The sequence below is a fragment of the Podarcis bocagei genome (genome assembly GCF_964188305.1).
Source record: "Podarcis bocagei genome assembly, chromosome: 8".
NCBI classification, from domain to species: domain Eukaryota; kingdom Metazoa; phylum Chordata; class Lepidosauria; order Squamata; family Lacertidae; genus Podarcis; species Podarcis bocagei.
Genome location: NC_138133.1, coordinates 68936648 through 68953782, shown reverse-complemented (window position 1 = coordinate 68953782; position 17135 = coordinate 68936648). Strand labels below are relative to the sequence as shown.

The 17135-nt window shown below is 42.2% G+C and overlaps 1 protein-coding gene across 6 annotated transcripts in view; it reads right to left on the bottom strand.

The window, feature by feature from the left end:
* VPS13B (vacuolar protein sorting 13 homolog B) overlaps positions 1-17135 on the bottom strand; it is a 368719-nt gene that overhangs the window by 74050 nt on the left and 277534 nt on the right. For all 6 annotated transcript variants that reach the window (XR_014010614.1, XM_081204225.1, XM_081204222.1 and 3 more), the window contains exons 37-39: positions 14034-14236; positions 11311-11518; positions 10823-11007 (exon numbers count right to left, since the gene is read on the bottom strand). Coding sequence is in view for 5 of the 6 variants with exons in the window: in XM_081204225.1 (XP_081060351.1) it covers positions 10823-11007; positions 11311-11518; positions 14034-14236 (596 nt within the window). In the remaining variant the exon portion in view is untranslated. The remainder of the gene's footprint in view (positions 1-10822; positions 11008-11310; positions 11519-14033; positions 14237-17135) is intronic.

Genomic DNA, 17135 nt, shown 5'->3' with positions numbered 1-17135 from the left:
ATGTACACAAATGTAAAGAAAACTATTTGAGCTACATTTCATAAGTGTCATTTTATGTGTCCCCTAGAAGCCAATGTTCTTTTTAAAAAATCCACAGTATTTCCCTCTAGTGAATGTGCCATCTGAACATCACTTGAGTTCAACTAACATACCTCACAGTCAGTGATTAATTTGTAAAATGAGAGCTGCCTAGGTCCATGACTGTCTGTAAATTGGGCCTCTTATCTGAAAGCTTTACTCTTTAATCCTTGACTATGCATGTTTGGTTCAGGGAGAGAGAGAGAGAGAGAGAGAGAGAGAGAGAGAGAGCGCACTCTGCATAATTTATGACACAATGCAAAGCCACTAAATTTCTCCAACAAATTCTGAGACTCAATGCAGAAAACCCATGTAAAACTATATATTGCCATGCATTTCTTTATTCTAGTTATGGAGGTGACGTGACCCAGTGGAAGACATGATATGTTCCTACAAACTAGACACCTTGGTGAACTTGGCTTATATGAACCAGCTTGACAAGTGTAAGTTCCATTTTTTAAAGGGTAAAACTATCTTAGGGTGTCAGCAAAACTAGTCTGCTTTCTTCCTTTTTCTTTTGTGGTCACAAGGATTCTTTAATCACTTGTTCAGACTGCAAAACTTCTCTACCATGCCCATCTCCACCCTTCATCCTTCTTAAGAGTCCTGAATTATTCAAGGGACCAATGTATCTGGGGCAAGAGGCAAGCTGAAGTTCACTTCTTCCTGATCTACCTAACGAGAAAACATTTATATTTAAGCTACCCTGTCATTAGAATGAAGAGTGAATATGTAGAACTGATTCAACAGGCCTTTGCAGAGCTTGTCTGAGGCCCAGGGCTGGAGACAAGAAGACAGTGTAAGTTGGTAGGCCTGTGGTAGGGCCCCCCCCGACTGGTTTAGCCCTCCGATGCCCAGGGCAAGTGTACCCCCTCTGTACAGGCCTGTGATTCAGACCATTGGTCCAGTTAGGCTCCATACTCTCTATCCTTGACTAGCAGTGCCTCTCCATAGTTTCAACTAGACCTCTTTCTGAACCAGGCTACCATAGAGCCTTTACTTGTAGATGTCAGAAACCAAATCATTTTGCATCAGATGTCATTCCTTGTGGAACACACAAAGCAGAGTCTGCAAAAGATCCTAGCAGATTCTAGTGGGAGATACCCAGGCAAAAACGTCAGTAAAATCACTTCAAATTTCATTGCAAATGCAGACTCAAGATTACTGATTTTCTTTCATGGTAACCAAGCCCATCACTGTGCTGTGCTGTGTGTGGGGCAGCCTCTGAAGAGAGTTAGGAAATGCAATGGCCAAAATATAAAAGATATGAGTGCACACCACTGGTATAACACAGTCCTACCTTAGTTACCCATTCCATACTGCTAATTTTGATCTTTAAAGTCTTACATGACTAGATACTCTCCATTTGAAGGAATGTCTCCTACAATACATAACTTCTGCCCCACCCCCAGTTGCATTAAAATCAATAGTCGGGATTCAGGCCTCATCATGGGACTGAAACTGCCTTGGCCGCACTGGTTGATGATCTCCGGCGGGCTAGGGACAAAGGTGAGAGCTGTTTCCTAGTTCTGCTGGATCTCTCAGCGGCGTTTGATACCATCGACCATAGCATCCTTCTGGACCGTCTTGAGGGGCTGGGAGCTGGGGGCACTGTTATACAGTGGTTCCGCTCCTTCCTCCTGGGCCGTGTTCAGAAAGTGGTGGGGGGGATGAGTGTTCAGACCCCTGGGCCCTCACTTGTGGGGTGCCTCAGGGTTCTGTCCTCTCCCCCATGCTTTTCAACATCTACATGAAGCCGCTGGGAGAGATCATCAGGGGGTTTGGACTGGGTGTTCATCAGTATGCGGATGATACCCAGCTCTACCTCTCTTTCAAATCAGAACCAGTGAAGGCGGTGAAGGTCCTGTGTGAGTGTTTGGAGGCGGTTGGAGGATGGATGGCGGCTAACAGATGGAGGTTGAATCCTGACAAGACAGAAGTACTGTTTTTGGGGGACAGGAGGCGGGCAGGTGTGGAGGATTCCCTGGTCCTGAATGGGGTAACTGTGCCCCTGAAGGACCAGGTGCGCAGCCTGGGAGTCATTTTGGACTCACAGCTGTCCATGGAGGCACAGGTCAAATCTGTATCCAGGGCAGCTGTTTACCAGCTCCATCTGGTACGCAGGCTGAGACCCTATCTGCCTGCGGACTGCCTCGCCAGAGTGGTGCAAGCTCTGGTTATCTCCCGCTTGGATTACTGCAATGCGCTCTACGTGGGGCTACCTTTGAAGGTGACCCGGAAACTACAACTAATCCAGAACGCGGCAGCTAGACTGGTGACTGGGAGCGGCCGCAGAGACCACATAACACCGGTCTTGAAAGACCTACATTGGCTCCCAGTACGTTTCCGAGCACAATTCAAAGTGTTGGTGCTGACCTTTAAAGCCCTAAACGGTCTTGGTCCAGTATATCTGAAGGAGCGTCTCCACCCCCATCGTTCTACCCGGACACTGAGGTCCAGCACCGAGGGCCTTCTGGCAGTTCCCTCACTGCGAGAAGCTAAGTTACAGGGAACCAGGCAGAGGGTCTTCTCGGTAGTGGCGCCTTCCCTGTGGAACACCCTCCCACCAGATGTCAAAGAGAACAACAACTACCAGGCTTTTAGAAGACATCTGAAGGCAGCCCTGTTTCGGGAAGCTTTTAATGTTTGATGTATTATAGTATTTTAATATTCTTTTGGAAGCCGCCCAGAGTGGCTGGGGAAGCCCAGCCAGATAGGCGGGGTATAAATAATAAAAAATTATTATTATTAATAGCCATTGTTATTTTAATGCTGATTTTAAATGTGCTTTATTTTTATTTTAACTATTGTTTCTAATTTGTTTTTGCTACTTTGCATTTTGTAAGGATGTTTTTAATATGTTGGGAGCCACCTTGACCCTCAACTTGGGAGGAAGGCAGGATGTAAATACATTAAATAAAGAAAATAAATAAATTTGAAGACGGACTAAGATGGACCCTGGAGAGCAGGTGTCAGTCAGAGCAGACAATAATGGATAGATGGACAAATAGCCCGACTTTGGTAAGGCAGCTTCCTATCTTTCTATGCTCCTGGGTTTTATTAAAGAGTGGTTGCTTGGTATTCAAGTTGCTGCTATGCTGCAAGTTAAAGGCAGTCAGTTGAGGAATATTAATCATCAGCATCTATATCCATTGACTTCAGTGGGAGTTGTTCACATATAATTAAGAACAGGACCTCTGCCTTGAATAAACTCTAATGTTAAAAATGTTCTCCTCTAATGTTAAAAATTAAAATAAAACAACAACAACCACCTGCATTTTGCTTCCAAGTCATGACCATTACATGCATCAAGCAGCTAGTATATACTCTATACCCATTCCACTACACTTGAGTACATATTATGTTCTATAAAATAAACCATAGACACTCAGTTATATAGCTGAAATGCCAGAGAAGTCATGTTTGCATGGGGGGAAAATATAGTCCTCTTTTTACATTATCTCCCCGCCTTTTAGATGACTTTAGAAAGAGGCTTCTATACATCTTCAACTAATAGAAGCCATAAAACCCCCTTTGTAATATTGGAACCAGTTGAGAAACCACAAGTATTCAAATGCAGGAAATCATGATTTTATAACATTTTAATGTGATCTACTCTTGGGAAACAAAGTTAACCAAGCCCTATTTCTGTTCAGGAAATATTCCACTGTACAGTTGTAATACATTGTGGTACGGGGTACAGCTGCACGCTTTTCACCTGTAATGCCCCACTGGTATTGTGGCTTTGCTGCATTGCATCAAGATTGCCTTCCTGTCCGGAAAGCCCTCTAAGTACAAACAAGACTCTAAGCTGAGGTTTTATTTTCCCTTGGTATCAGAATATGGTAATTCAAGAGCCCTGAGAAATACTTTTTTAACCTTTATGAAGAAATATGCGGCATTCCTTTATTTTTAGGGAAAGCATGTGGCCGGCTTATCTTATCAATTCATCAAGCTACTAGGTTTTAGAGCAAATGCAGGTGTGCTGTGGATTGCAATGAGCTACAAAGACTGGATTTATTCTCATTAAAAAGGAAACAAACAAACATATATTTAAAATATTGGTTTCATGAAAACACAGAGAGAACAATGCATGAAACATGTGTGCGCATATATATATATATATATATATATATTTGCTTTCGTAGATTTTCACGGGTACAGGAATGCAGGTTTTGGTGTCTTCGGGTATCTTCCCGTGTAAGAGTTGGGGTGTCTAGGCGACGTTTCGACGAGGTCTCACTCGTCATCTTCAGGCTGGTGCTTTCGGCTTCTTGTTACTAGAACAGAGCAGGATCTCACTTGACAACTGAGTTACAGAATCTCTCAAATGTGTTAATCGCCAACGGATACCAGCAAAACAGGGTTACGAAGCTAATCCAAAAAGAAACACCCCCCAAAAACCAAGACACAGAAGAAAACAATGGCATGGCCCTCCTTCCTTATATCAAGGGCACTACAGATAAAATTAGCAAAATCCTCCATAAACACAATATCAAAACAGCCTTTTGCACCAACCAAAAAATAGCCAATATCCTCAGAAACCCAAAAGATAAAATCCAGTTAGAAAACCAAGGGGTCTATGAAATACCCTGCAAAGTCTGCCCAGCCACGTACATTGGACAAACAAACAGACGAATAAATGCACGTATCGCAGAACACAAGAATGCCGTCAAAAAAGAAGAAAAAACTTCCTCTCTTTACCAACACATGAAAGAAACAGGACACGAAATTAATTTTGCAGATTCCAAATTGCTCTTTAACATGGAACATCACCACAAGAGAATAATCATGGAAGCCATCGAGATAGAGAAACACCCTCACAACATGAACAAGCGTGACGACACGTCCCGCCTGCCAGACATCTGGAAATTAGCCCTCCCCACAAAAACCGACACCAGAACCAGAGGCACACAGAACGCCATCTCCAATCAACCACACCAGACCCAAACCCAGACCCTCTCCACAGATAAATTACAGACACCATCCAGTAGCCAAACCATAGTGGCACCTCCGGATGCTGCACCCCCCTGCAATCCCTACACAGATCTGGCTGGCACAGGGCACAAAACCACAGCTCGCCCCTATACACGAAGCCAAGCCAGAGCACAACTAAGTGCAGTACAGCCATCTTCTCAGAAAAACTCTTCACTAGCTCAAGAGGTCAAGACACGAAAGCTTTAGCAACTAATCCACACCTAATGACCCTCCTAAGTGGTACTCAGAATATCACTCAAGAAATCACTCAAGATATCCCTCAAGTAATTAATGAACAAAAGAAGAAAAGGCACAATAACCTGGGAACTTCCTCTCTGCCCAGAACGTTGGAGGCTATACACCACACCCCCTCAACAGTATTTATAGGAACTCAAACACTGAGATCCTGCTCTGTTCTAGTAACAAGAAGCCGAAAGCACCAGCCTGAAGATGACGAGTGAGACCTCGTCGAAACGTCGCCTAGACACCCCAACTCTTACACGGGAAGATACCCGAAGACACCAAAACCTGCATATATATATATATATATATATATATATATATATATATATATGATAATATGCTGATAAGACTCAAACCAATTTCATATGAGGAATGCCTCTCCTGTCTTTTGTTGTACAAATACCCTTGGAGGTCACTTAAAAGTTTGACTGCAAAGACAGACAGAAAGGCGTTGTACAAATATTCTGCTCTTAATATGTACTGCTTGGCTTTGCAACTGATGGATGCAGAGCTATGTATCATACAGAGCTATGGAAGCACATCTCATACTGAACTGCTTTCATAGGTACTCTACATATCACCTTGAAATGTAGATTCAACATGCTAGTAGGCATTTGCATGTTTATTTAGCTCTCAACTAACTTTGGGGAAGAGAACATCACATGCTGTGCAAACAAATAAGAAAGACAAATCGATACATAATGGATTGAGGTCAGACAGCAGTACAGTGGTACCTCGGGTTAAGTACTTAATTCGTTCCGGAGATCCGTTCTTAACCTGAAATTGTTCTTAACCTGAAGCACCACTTTAGCTAATGGGGCCTCCTGCTACTGCCGCGCCGCCGGAGCACGATTTCTGTTCTCATCCTGAAGCAAAGTTCTTAACCCAAGGTAATATTTCTGGGTTCGTGGAGTCTGTAACCTGAAGCGTCTGTAACCTGAAGTGTATGTAACCCGAGGTACCACTATAGTGCTTTTTGGACTCTCTGTATGGATATTTTATCTCTATCTCTATCTCTATAAATTGCTCTATAACAAATCAGTCCATTGCTCCATCTAGCCTAGTCCTCTGACAGGCAGCAGTTCTCCAGCATATCAGGCAAGAGTTCCCTCTTTCCCAGTCCTGCTACCAGAGATCCTTTAACTAGTGGTTCTGGGATTGCACCCAGCAATAACAGTGCTGCTAAATTATAATTTTAGCACTTTGAGGCTAAAATGATAGCATTCAGGATATAACCACAGGGGCTTCAAGCACATAGCTCTAATTATCATTGGCAGATACTCCGATGCGGCAGTTGCTTGCAAGCTTGAGAGCTCCCACAGACATACAAATACTGCCTGCATTCCATCTCCATGTACAGTGGTATCTCGCAAGACGAATGCCTCGCAAGACGAAAAACGCGCAAGACGAAAGAGTTTTCCGTTTTTTGAGTCATTCCGCAAGACGAATTTCCCTATGGGCTTGCTTCGCAAGACGAAACGTCTTGCGAGTTCTTGCGAGTTTGTTTCCTTTTTCTTAAAGCCCCTAAGCCGCTAAGCCGTTAATAGCCGCTAAGCCGCTAATAGCCGTGCTTCGCAAGACGAAAAAACCGCAAGACGAAGAGACTCGCGGAACGGATTAATTTCGTCTTGCAAGGCGCCACTGTATGGGAAAAAAATTACAAATTCATCTAAGAAAACATCTTGATGTTCGGACATCAGGGGTTGGGAACCTTGCAGCAGACAGAACTTAGTCCGCAGTCCTAAGGTGGTTATGTTGGTGAGAAATGAAGGCAGTTTTAACATCCATACCCTAAGCTCTGCTGAGCTTGGAGTTCACTCTTACCATCCCCACCCCCACTGGGAACAATACAGTGGTGCCCCGCAAGACGAATGCCTCGCAAGACGAAAAACCTGCTAGACGAAAGGGTTTTCCGTTTTTCGATGCGCTTCGCAAGACGAATTTCCCTATGGGTTTGCTTCGCAAGACGAAAACGTCTTGCGAGTCTTGCGATTTTTTTTTGCTCCCCCCTTTTTCTAAGCCGCTAATCCGCTAATAGCCTTTTAGCCGCTAAGCCTTTAATAGCCGCTAAACCGCTAATAGCGCTAATCCGCTAATAGGGTTGCTTCGCAAGACGAAAAAACCGCTAGACGAAGAGACTCGCGGAACAGTTTATTTTCGTCTTGCGAGGCACCACTGTACTGTAGGAGTGAAATTACTGTCTGGGGGGGCATTGGGGGACTGAGAAGGTCTTGGATCCAAGCAATTCTTACTCTTCCCACAGAGTACCCCCTTCGGGGGCCCAGTGACACTGGAGATCTGACAGCAGTTGTGCTGGGGTGTTAGGAGGTTTTTAAGGTGACACCAGAGCTCCTTCTTGGATACTGAAGAGGGAGACCTGATATATTCTGTGGTCCCTGAGATGCCCACCCAAAGGCGATGGGATCACACCCTTAAGATTGAAAAAGCTGTGTTCATTTCATTTACTTATAAGAAGCTGTGGTCATTTTATTTACCAATTAAAATGCCAAGAGAAAGAGATTACATAGTCAAAAAAATCTGGAGCACAATTTCTGTTCTCATCCTGAAGCAAAGTTCTTAACCTGAAGCACTATTTCTGGGTTAGCGGAGTCTGTAACCTGAAGCGTATGTAACCTGAAGCGTATGTAACCCGAGGTACCACTGTAACTAGCATTTAGAATAGGCTAGTGTTACTCTTTGCTGTCGATAATTGTGACAGAACTTTTGTATCTTCCCTTGCTAATGCTATGAACTTAACTCACTACCTTGTCATGCCCAAATTATTTGGATTTCCCAAATACTTGCTTCTGAAATTTGAGAAATGAGTCAAACATCAGTAAAAATTGTGGTTTTCCAAAAAGCCCTTTTCCCAGCCTCTCAAATGCCAGCTCAACCTTGCAGTCTCAATGGGGAATGCAAAACAAAAAGGAAATGGAATCAGCCAAATATGAGGTATTTTCTGTTTAAAGGAAAAATTAATGCCTTTGACGTTGATCATAATTAGTTTCCTGTTGACTGCCATGTCAAATATTTCCTGAAGTTATGACTTATAGTAAATCTCAAGCCAATTGCTCTAAAGCCCATACTTCCTTTAGCCACTGTTTAAAGGAGCAACTAAGTATTTAAAAAGCGGTCTATTTATAGGGTAACATAGTGTTGAAAATACCGAACTCATAAACTCTTAGTGCAAGAATACTTTAGACAAGCACAGGCTTATTGATGCACTTAGACAATAAATCTGCCTTAAATGTGATCCATTCATTTAAACCTAAAAATTCCAGTGATACATATAATGAAATGTAGCACATATTTGGTTGGACCCGAAGATCCAGTGGGGCTTTCCATTCTACACTGCCCCCCTCAAACCACTTGAGATCAGGTAACCTTTCAAAACAGCATGGATTTATACTGTGGGAAGGTGGGGAATGGTATATCATTTTCTGCTCATGCAAAACCACATTGGGATCCAAACTCTTTATTTTATAGCTCTGACACAGTTAACTTTTGTTTACCAAATTTCCTTTCCCCTTCCCCTTCCTCTAGATTCCCCTGTGTTGAATTTTAGACCTTAAGCTCTTCAAGGTAAGGAACCACCCTACTCTTCTGTATTATACATATTGCTGGAATCAAACATAAAAAAGAAAACAAATATTGCTGGATTCTTGCATTTACTTCCAGTTTGGGCTGATTAACTAGGTTTTCCCTCTACTGAGTCTCAGCAAAACTCTTATGTTCTTCTGATAACCATATAATGGTTTGCTTTTTTCTTCTTCTTCCTAACAGACACTTTTTCGAATTGATGAAATCTGGCTAAATCAAAGCGTCCCTGACATTTGTTAAATGAACAGTCCCAAATAAAGGGAGAAAAAGTTCATGCCACTTCAAATATAAAAACTCAAAGATAGTCTAGCTGGAGAGAACTGACTTGGGACCAACAAAAGCAATTTACATGTCATGTGACTAAGTTGCAGCCTAAGCTTGCAACTTTAATGTTAAACCTACATTGGACAACAAACTAAATCAATTTAAAAATGGTTACTGTTTTTTATATTTCATTTGCAACATTCTGAACAGACACCCCCCCAAATCTGGGTCCAGCCATGTCATACATGGAGTTGCCTGTGTGAGAAGAAATAAAAACGGATATTTTCCATAGCAGTTCCTTGCTTCTTGCTAAGACAGCCCACCTAATACTGGAGGAGCATGGGCTTCTTTGTCCTTGCTGAAATGGGGACAACCCTGGACCTCTCAGGAAAGGCTACTATTGTGATTACTATTTCAATTTATCAGTTGTTTGATGCTCTAAGTGACTTACAATGAGTCTCTAAGTGACTTACAAAATTGTAAGAGAATAAAGCATAACATAAAAGAAAAAAAAAACAATACTCTACAATAAAAGCCATACAAGAACTTTGTTGTCTGGGCAGCCCAAGACCACTATACACACGGCCCGGGCTTGCCCTGGGGAGGCAACTTCAGTGCTGCTTGACCACACCCCCAGAGGCGCACTCCATTTTCTCTGAAGACAGACAGATGCCAGCTCACAGAACAGACTCAATAAAACAGCAACAAAAACATAGTAATCCATCAAATGCCTGGGAGAAGAGATATATTTCTACCTGATGCCGAAAGGATGTTAATGATAGTGCTAAGTGAACCTCACTGCGAAGAGCTTTCCACAACTGAAAAAGCCCTTGTCATCCAGTGAATCTTCCTCAGAGGGGGCATTTGGAGGTGGGCCTCAGAGAAAGACCAAAGGGTCCAAGTAGGCTCATGAGAAAGAGAGGCTCCAAAAGATACTGGGCTCCAATATATTAGGGCTTAGAATTGGTTTCCAAAGCTTAGGGCTTTGACTTGGTTTGGAAACATACAAGTAGCCCGTGAAGCTGTGGCAGAATTGATGTTATATGATTAGCCTGCTTCAAGTCTGCAACAATCAGCAGCTGCATTCTGCACTAGCTGCAGTTTCCAAACAGTCTTGCACTAACCCATTCATGAGTTTTCCAGAGCATAGATTACTGCAGCCAGGTTTTTCCTGTCTAGATAGGCTGATGGCCTCAAAAGACCCTAAACAGAGTGACAACGGTGGATCTATGTGGACCTCCAAACTCCATGGAAATATTTCATATGTACGAACAGATGAAATAAATACACTAATATTTGTTAGCAAGCACCTCTTTGGAACTCAGGCTTTAATCCTGGATTCTGCACAGGTGTTTAGGATTGTCTCTAGGTTAATTGTAAGCAGGTTGAATAACAAATCTGGTCCAGGCCATGGGGTGGGAAGTATGTGATCCCTGTAACATCATGTCTGTAGAGAGCTAGAGTTTTTCTTATTATTTTCTCTAGTCTATTCAAATCAAAAGCTCAAAGCAAACTTTAAGCAATCGAGAATCAACAGTTTCACTCATCCTAAGTCCCTTGTACCCTTATAAACCAGAGATGTGTTAAAATATATATAATAAATGACCTCCCACCAGCACTGTGAAAATATACTTTCCAAAATAACAAAAACCCTACCCACCTGAAGAACATCTCCCAGGTCTGCAGTACTGATATCAGGATCTTCAGTGGTGTTAAAGGGAACAGGAGTGATTCTCACAAGCGTGAGCACTCTGGGTTCTGGGTATCTCCATAACATCATTCCTGGGTTATCCTCTGTTTCATTGTAAAACACAACTTCATAGGCACTGGGTAGTTTCTGTGCATCTATCAAATTAGGAGGGGGAAAGCCGTAATTGGTTATATAATTTCTAAAAAGGGAGCATGCTGGTTTACGAGACCAAAACAGTTAAAAACAAATCTCTTAGGATCAAACAGAAGGAAAATAAAAAAAGCAGTTTCCCTAAGTTTTAAAAGGTCATAGTAAAATGGAAAGAAATCAAAAGGTAGTTTTCTACCAGATGCGTCTTTAATTACAAAAAAAATGCTGTTAAAGGAAAGTGATCCTTAATAGCCTACTACTGAAATTATTTTTGTTATTGATGTGCGTTTTCAAAATGCTATTTGTACCTGTATCTTGTATGTATTGAAACAGGCCTGTTCGCAGATCGTCTGACGTATGCTCTGTTTTAGAACTCTGGCTCCTGTCTGTAGGACTCTGCACCAAATGTGCTTGATTGGTGCTCTGCCCATGCATCTTGCCTTCTTGGACAAGGTAACTTTGCAGAAGTTCATGCAGAAGAAGTAAGCAGTTCAAATGCTCTTGTCCCCAGAAAACCTTATAAAAAGAAAGCTAAATTTAGCAACATTTAAGCACTTTGTGTTCAGCCATTCATGAAGCCAGCTTAATTGCTAGCAAGTTTATTCTAGGAATTCTCCAGACTTATCAGATAAACAGGCTCGAGCATCTTGAAGGGTTTAGAAGTTTAGACCCTGGCCCTGAAATATTTAAAAAAGCAGAAGCTATTTATAGTGGCAAAGATTTTGAGTGCAAGGAACTAGCAGCAGGGTTTCTTATGACAGCTCACAGTGAACTTCCTTAAATCAAAGAAAAATAAAACTTATACCCTCCAGTAGTAGCAAGCAGAAAAGACAGGATTCTTGGCTTTGCTCCTCTGCACAAAGCAGAGGTCAAGTAAAGAGAGACAGAGGTCTATGATGGGATGTAATACCCTTTAAAATTAACCAGAGAACCCCCAGAGAAGAAGAAAAATAAAATAGGCATAGCCTTTTGTCAATCAACTTAATGGAATACAGATACAGAGAAGACACTGGGATCTTCCTTATAGTATATGTTTGGGGAAGGTGAGTAGGGGCAAGCTGATCCTCTGCTATGTACAAAAAAGGAAGAAGATGGGATGTTGGGGAATTCAGGAAAACGTACACCATAGTAGTAATACCTCTGCTGTTTTGTGAAATATATTATTCAAGTAGGCACCCCTGCTCTGTACATGACACTATGTGGCTTAGATTGCACAGGTAAATCTACAGGAGGATAGTGGGGTCTGGCCTAGGGGTATGGTTGCTGTCATTGGCCACTTTTTAGAAATGGTGGGTAAGAAAAGGAAATTGAAAGGAATAAGATTAAGAATTTAAGAAGAGGCTGCTGGATCAGGCCAAAGGTCTTTCTGGTCCAGCACCCTGTTCTGACAGTGGCCGCCCAGATGCCTGTGGGAATTAGGGTGGTGTAATAAGAAAACCTGCTGTAAACGTGGCTTCCATATGAGACAGAGAACATGCCCAATTTATCAAGGTCATATACAGTTGCTAAAACTAGCACCTGCAATTTGCTTCGAAGGAACTCTAAAGATGAGGAGCAAGAGGACAGAAGGCATTACAGAAATGTAATGACTTTTCTAGTGTTCAAAGCTCATCACGTAAATTCTTTCTGTAATCCTTACATCAGTCATACCGTGTATAATAAATCCCAGCAAATCATACATACTACTTCTCTTTTACTCTGCATCCCATGGCTATATGCCATGATGACTATATGCTGCCTCCAGGTTCATAGGGAGCAGGCCTCTGAAAAATCAGCTATTGGGGGTCAACAGGGGTCTGTTTATTTCTCATGTCTATTTTTAGACTGTAAACTCATTGGCACGTGGATTTGCTTTCTCATTCTTTGTAAAGCACCATCTACAACAGATGGCGCTATATAAAGAAACAAACAACCCACACACCAACAATCTTGCAAAGGAAGTCACTTTTACCCCCAATATAGCAAAGGAATGAGGCAGCAGAGCGTGAGGTCCCCTTAAGAATACATGGCTGAGGTCAGAATTGAACAGGAGACTTCCAGGCTCAGTGTCTTAGCTGCCACATTACACCAATTCTACCCCATGCTTTTCTCCCCACAGCAGTGACATTCAAACTGAGGCCCGTGGCAAAACTCTCTCTTCACTTGGCTGCATCTTGTGGTTAGTGGCGTTGAGAGCATAAGCACAAGTCCCAACTTGGCAGCAGTTGAAAGGACCAGTGAAGAGCAAGGCAGGAGGCAGCATACTTGCACAGTCCTGCTAAGCCAAGGTTTGCTTGAGCATGTGGTAGAAACTAGGCCGCTGTCTAGCAACTGATAGTCTTCGTGTTCCTCCTCCTCTCTCCCAAAATACCTAAGGTAGCTACAGGTTGCAGAAAGTGTTTGAGCAAATAGGTCATGTAATCTCCCTCAAAGGGCTGCTTCTGTGGGTTGATGTCTTTACCAACACCCAGCCTCTGCCCCTCTGCAGCTCCTGCCCCTTTTCTCTGGAGACTGACCTGTGGTTCTATCAAATGCCAGATACCAGGAGGCTCTTAAGATCAATGGAACGTCTGCTTCTGGTGGTTGGCACTTTTTAACAACAGACAGGCAGCAACTAGGCTCTGGAACATCTGCCATGTTTAGTCACTAAATGTTGGGTTCTTTTCAAGTTGGGGAGGTTTTGTAAAATGAATATTAAAAACCTATCACAATCAACGCTACGAAGTGATTCCTGTGAATGTTTCCAATATTGCTATGACTGGTGTTTACTTATCAGAGCTGCAAACCAGGATCATGCTTGCATAGCAGAGAGTGCTGAAGAGGGTTTTGCTAGCAATTGGATACTTCCTAAGGGGCATTCAAAGCTGAATGTCAGTTTTCTCTCTCTCTCTCTCTCTCTCTCTCTCACACACACACACACACACACACTGAGGGGGGATACACATGGTTTAAAATGTTTTGTAATCTGGGGGGGGGGTTCTTCATGCTCCTCAACTTAACACTGCTCATAGTTAAACAAATAAGAATTACTCAACATGATCCATATACAAACCTGCATCAGTCCACCTCTCACATCAACATAGACTTTTGGAACTGACAGCTCTGGACCAGGATTACCACTGTGTTTACACCATTTGGCTTCTACAGCGACAGAGCAGCAAACAGGTCCAACCAGAGTTCTGCTTTTTTCTTGGACACTTGTCTTAATTAGGACATCACTGATGTCAAGCATAAATGACGATCCATTAATTATTCCTAATGTTCAAATGGACAAAAAAAATATCATTATAGTTCATTGTGTGTACAAACCCATTTCTTAAATACATTGGTATCATTTTCCTTCATAGAAAGAAAGGTCAATATACAGTGGTACCTTGGTTTAAGAACAGTCCTGTTTACGAACGATTTGGTTTACAAACTCCACAAAACCGGAAGTAGTGTCCTGGTTTGAGAACTTTACCTTGGTCTAAGAATGGAATCTGAACAGTGGAAGGGCACCGGCAGCGGGAGGCCTCATTAGGGAGAGAGTGCCTCGGTTTAAGAACAGTTTCGGTTTAAGAACAGACTTCCAGAATGGATTAAGTTCATAAACCGAGGTACCAGTGCAGGTCCATCCATAGCTGTGCATAAAACAGTAATTTTTACCATTTGTTTTATTCCATGAGCAACTAATTCATATTATATGAAAACACAAGGCAACTTACAAAGAGAACTTCTCATTCTGTATATTTAAAAACCCAAGTGTAATATTTATGAAAATATTACTTGACTGGAGAAAAAAATAGGCATCAAATGTAAACGATTCTGCGGCAAAACCACTTCACTTATCTTGAAAGGTTTTTCAGGCACTTACATACTCAAGTCATCTACTGTATGTCCTTGAACTGTGACTAGAAAGCGCTAAGGATTCAGCCTTTCCAGCTGAGAGGGAGCTTTAGAAATGTGATTTTGTCTGCCAAATTGTTAATACAATGCATAACGCTACAGTTTGAAAGACAGAGGCCAGTTCACATGTAACAACACTAAGCCAAAACCATGGTTAAACATGAGAGCAGGAGAGTGTGGGTACTCAAAGTAAATTCTCAGCCACTTAGCTTCCCCCCTGCTCTACTGTTGCTGCAACTACCCGGAGCAAAGCCATGGTTTGACTTTATCTTATATCTGAAGCCAGGCTTGCCATTTGTTTCACTCTAGACAAACCACAAGCTGTACAAAGCTTTGTTCTAGGATCCCACTGGATCCCAAGCCAACCCCACGGCTGTCATTTGATGGCACTGGGCCCAAACTAGGCTGTCACAGCAATCTGCCTGCCCCATATCTTCTTTCTGGGCTACAGATGTGATGGCGGCTCTGCTGCTTCATCACACATTGCTGGGCAGCAGCTGCAATGTGGATTGTTCTGTAAATTATTACTCGGTGATTAAAGTACCTTAGAACAATAATATGAATTCAAGTTCTTATTCCTCTTCCAGAAACGTGAACAAGCAAGAAGGTAAGAAGAAGGCTCAAATGCTCCTTGCTCTCTGCCTCCAGTGCAGCAACTTCCAGTTTTAAAACAAACTGGAGCAAACTCAGCTTCATTTAAACCATGTGTTTACTAACTTCAGTAACAACCAGGATCGCAAACAATAGCATGATCCTGGCTTCTTTCAACAAACCATATCTTCAAATTCTTAACCAGAGTTCCTCCCAATTTCTACATAGCCATCAACATTAAAACGAATGCTTTCATTACCCAGGCACTTTCACATTGCCAAGAAAGAAAGAAAGAAAGAAAGAAAGAAAGAAAGAAAGAAAGAAAGAAAGAAAGAAAGAAAGAAAGAAAACGCACAGTTGCATACAATTTACATAAGCTAATAGACTATTCTCTACCTTCTCTTCACTGAATATATTTTGCCACTTTTGCTATTTTTATCAAAATAAATTGCTATATGTAAAAAAGTAACATAACTATTCTATTTGAAGTTAATGTTTATAACATCTTGAAGTGATTACACTGCTAGATATAATGTCCCAAAATTATTTTATCTGAGCAAAAGATTGCCTATAATTCCATATACTTCTATTGTAGTTTGAAATCCTGCACCTATTTCCCACCCACCCATCCATCCATCCACACTTCAGGAGATTAAATTGTGTAACACTGGACTTAAGGATCAGGGAGTCTTCCCCTCCACTACCAAGTTTGCTATTCATATTTTGAATTATCGTTGTGAATATTAAATTTCGGCATACTTAATTTTTAACGCTTAAGGCTTATTTTTCTAACGTAATTTAATATTTATAAAAGATGAAAGATTAAGAAAACACCTAGGGCCTACAACAGACAGCTGTTTTAGAGAATGGGATTTTCAAATGTCTGCTAAAAAAATGAACTCTAATAGGTCAAAACTCTATCCCATGTATAATGTAGACACACCTGTGTCAAATATGTGCTGGGGGAGGAAGAAGCAGAGGGATTTGCTTATGAATCTTTTTTAGAAATTAGGAAAAATGGGTCTGCTTCCTTAATGTAAATTTCCAAATGTAACTATCATGCCAAGAATAATTTCATAAATGTATTGAGTTATTGCTCCTTAAGAATAAGGTTTATGTTACAGAACAATAATGTGCACAAGCCATTTTTTTTATTTTTTGGCAATGAATATTTGCACAAAGCTTTTATTGAATTTGATAGCAAGAATGGAAAAATCTCAGGCCCCAAACCAAGTGTTGCTCAGGTGCCTCTGTCAAAGAACATCTGTACATGGATTACAAAATGGCACACATGCCAAAGCAAAGCCACACAGGCACCAGATTCACACTCCTCACAGAGACAGTGCAATCCAAATAGGGGACTTCTCTTAAACTGCAGTTAAGAGACCCAGAGTGGACCACAGGTTCACATAACACAAGAAGTTGCCCTATACTCTAACTCAGTGTTTCCCAACCACTGTTCCGCGGCACACTAGTGTGCCGCGAGATGTTGCCTGGAGGGAGGCGGTCGAATCGGGCGGCGAGAGGCGGGGCGGCGGCGGCGAGGAGAGGCCGCCCAGCGCGGGGCTCTCGCTGTCTGCCTGCCTGGCTGCCTGCGAGCTCGGCGGGCAGCGCCTCCGTCCGCAGCGCCCGCCTCGCGGCTCTCATTCCCTGCCCCTGCCAAAGCTCACCCAGCCAA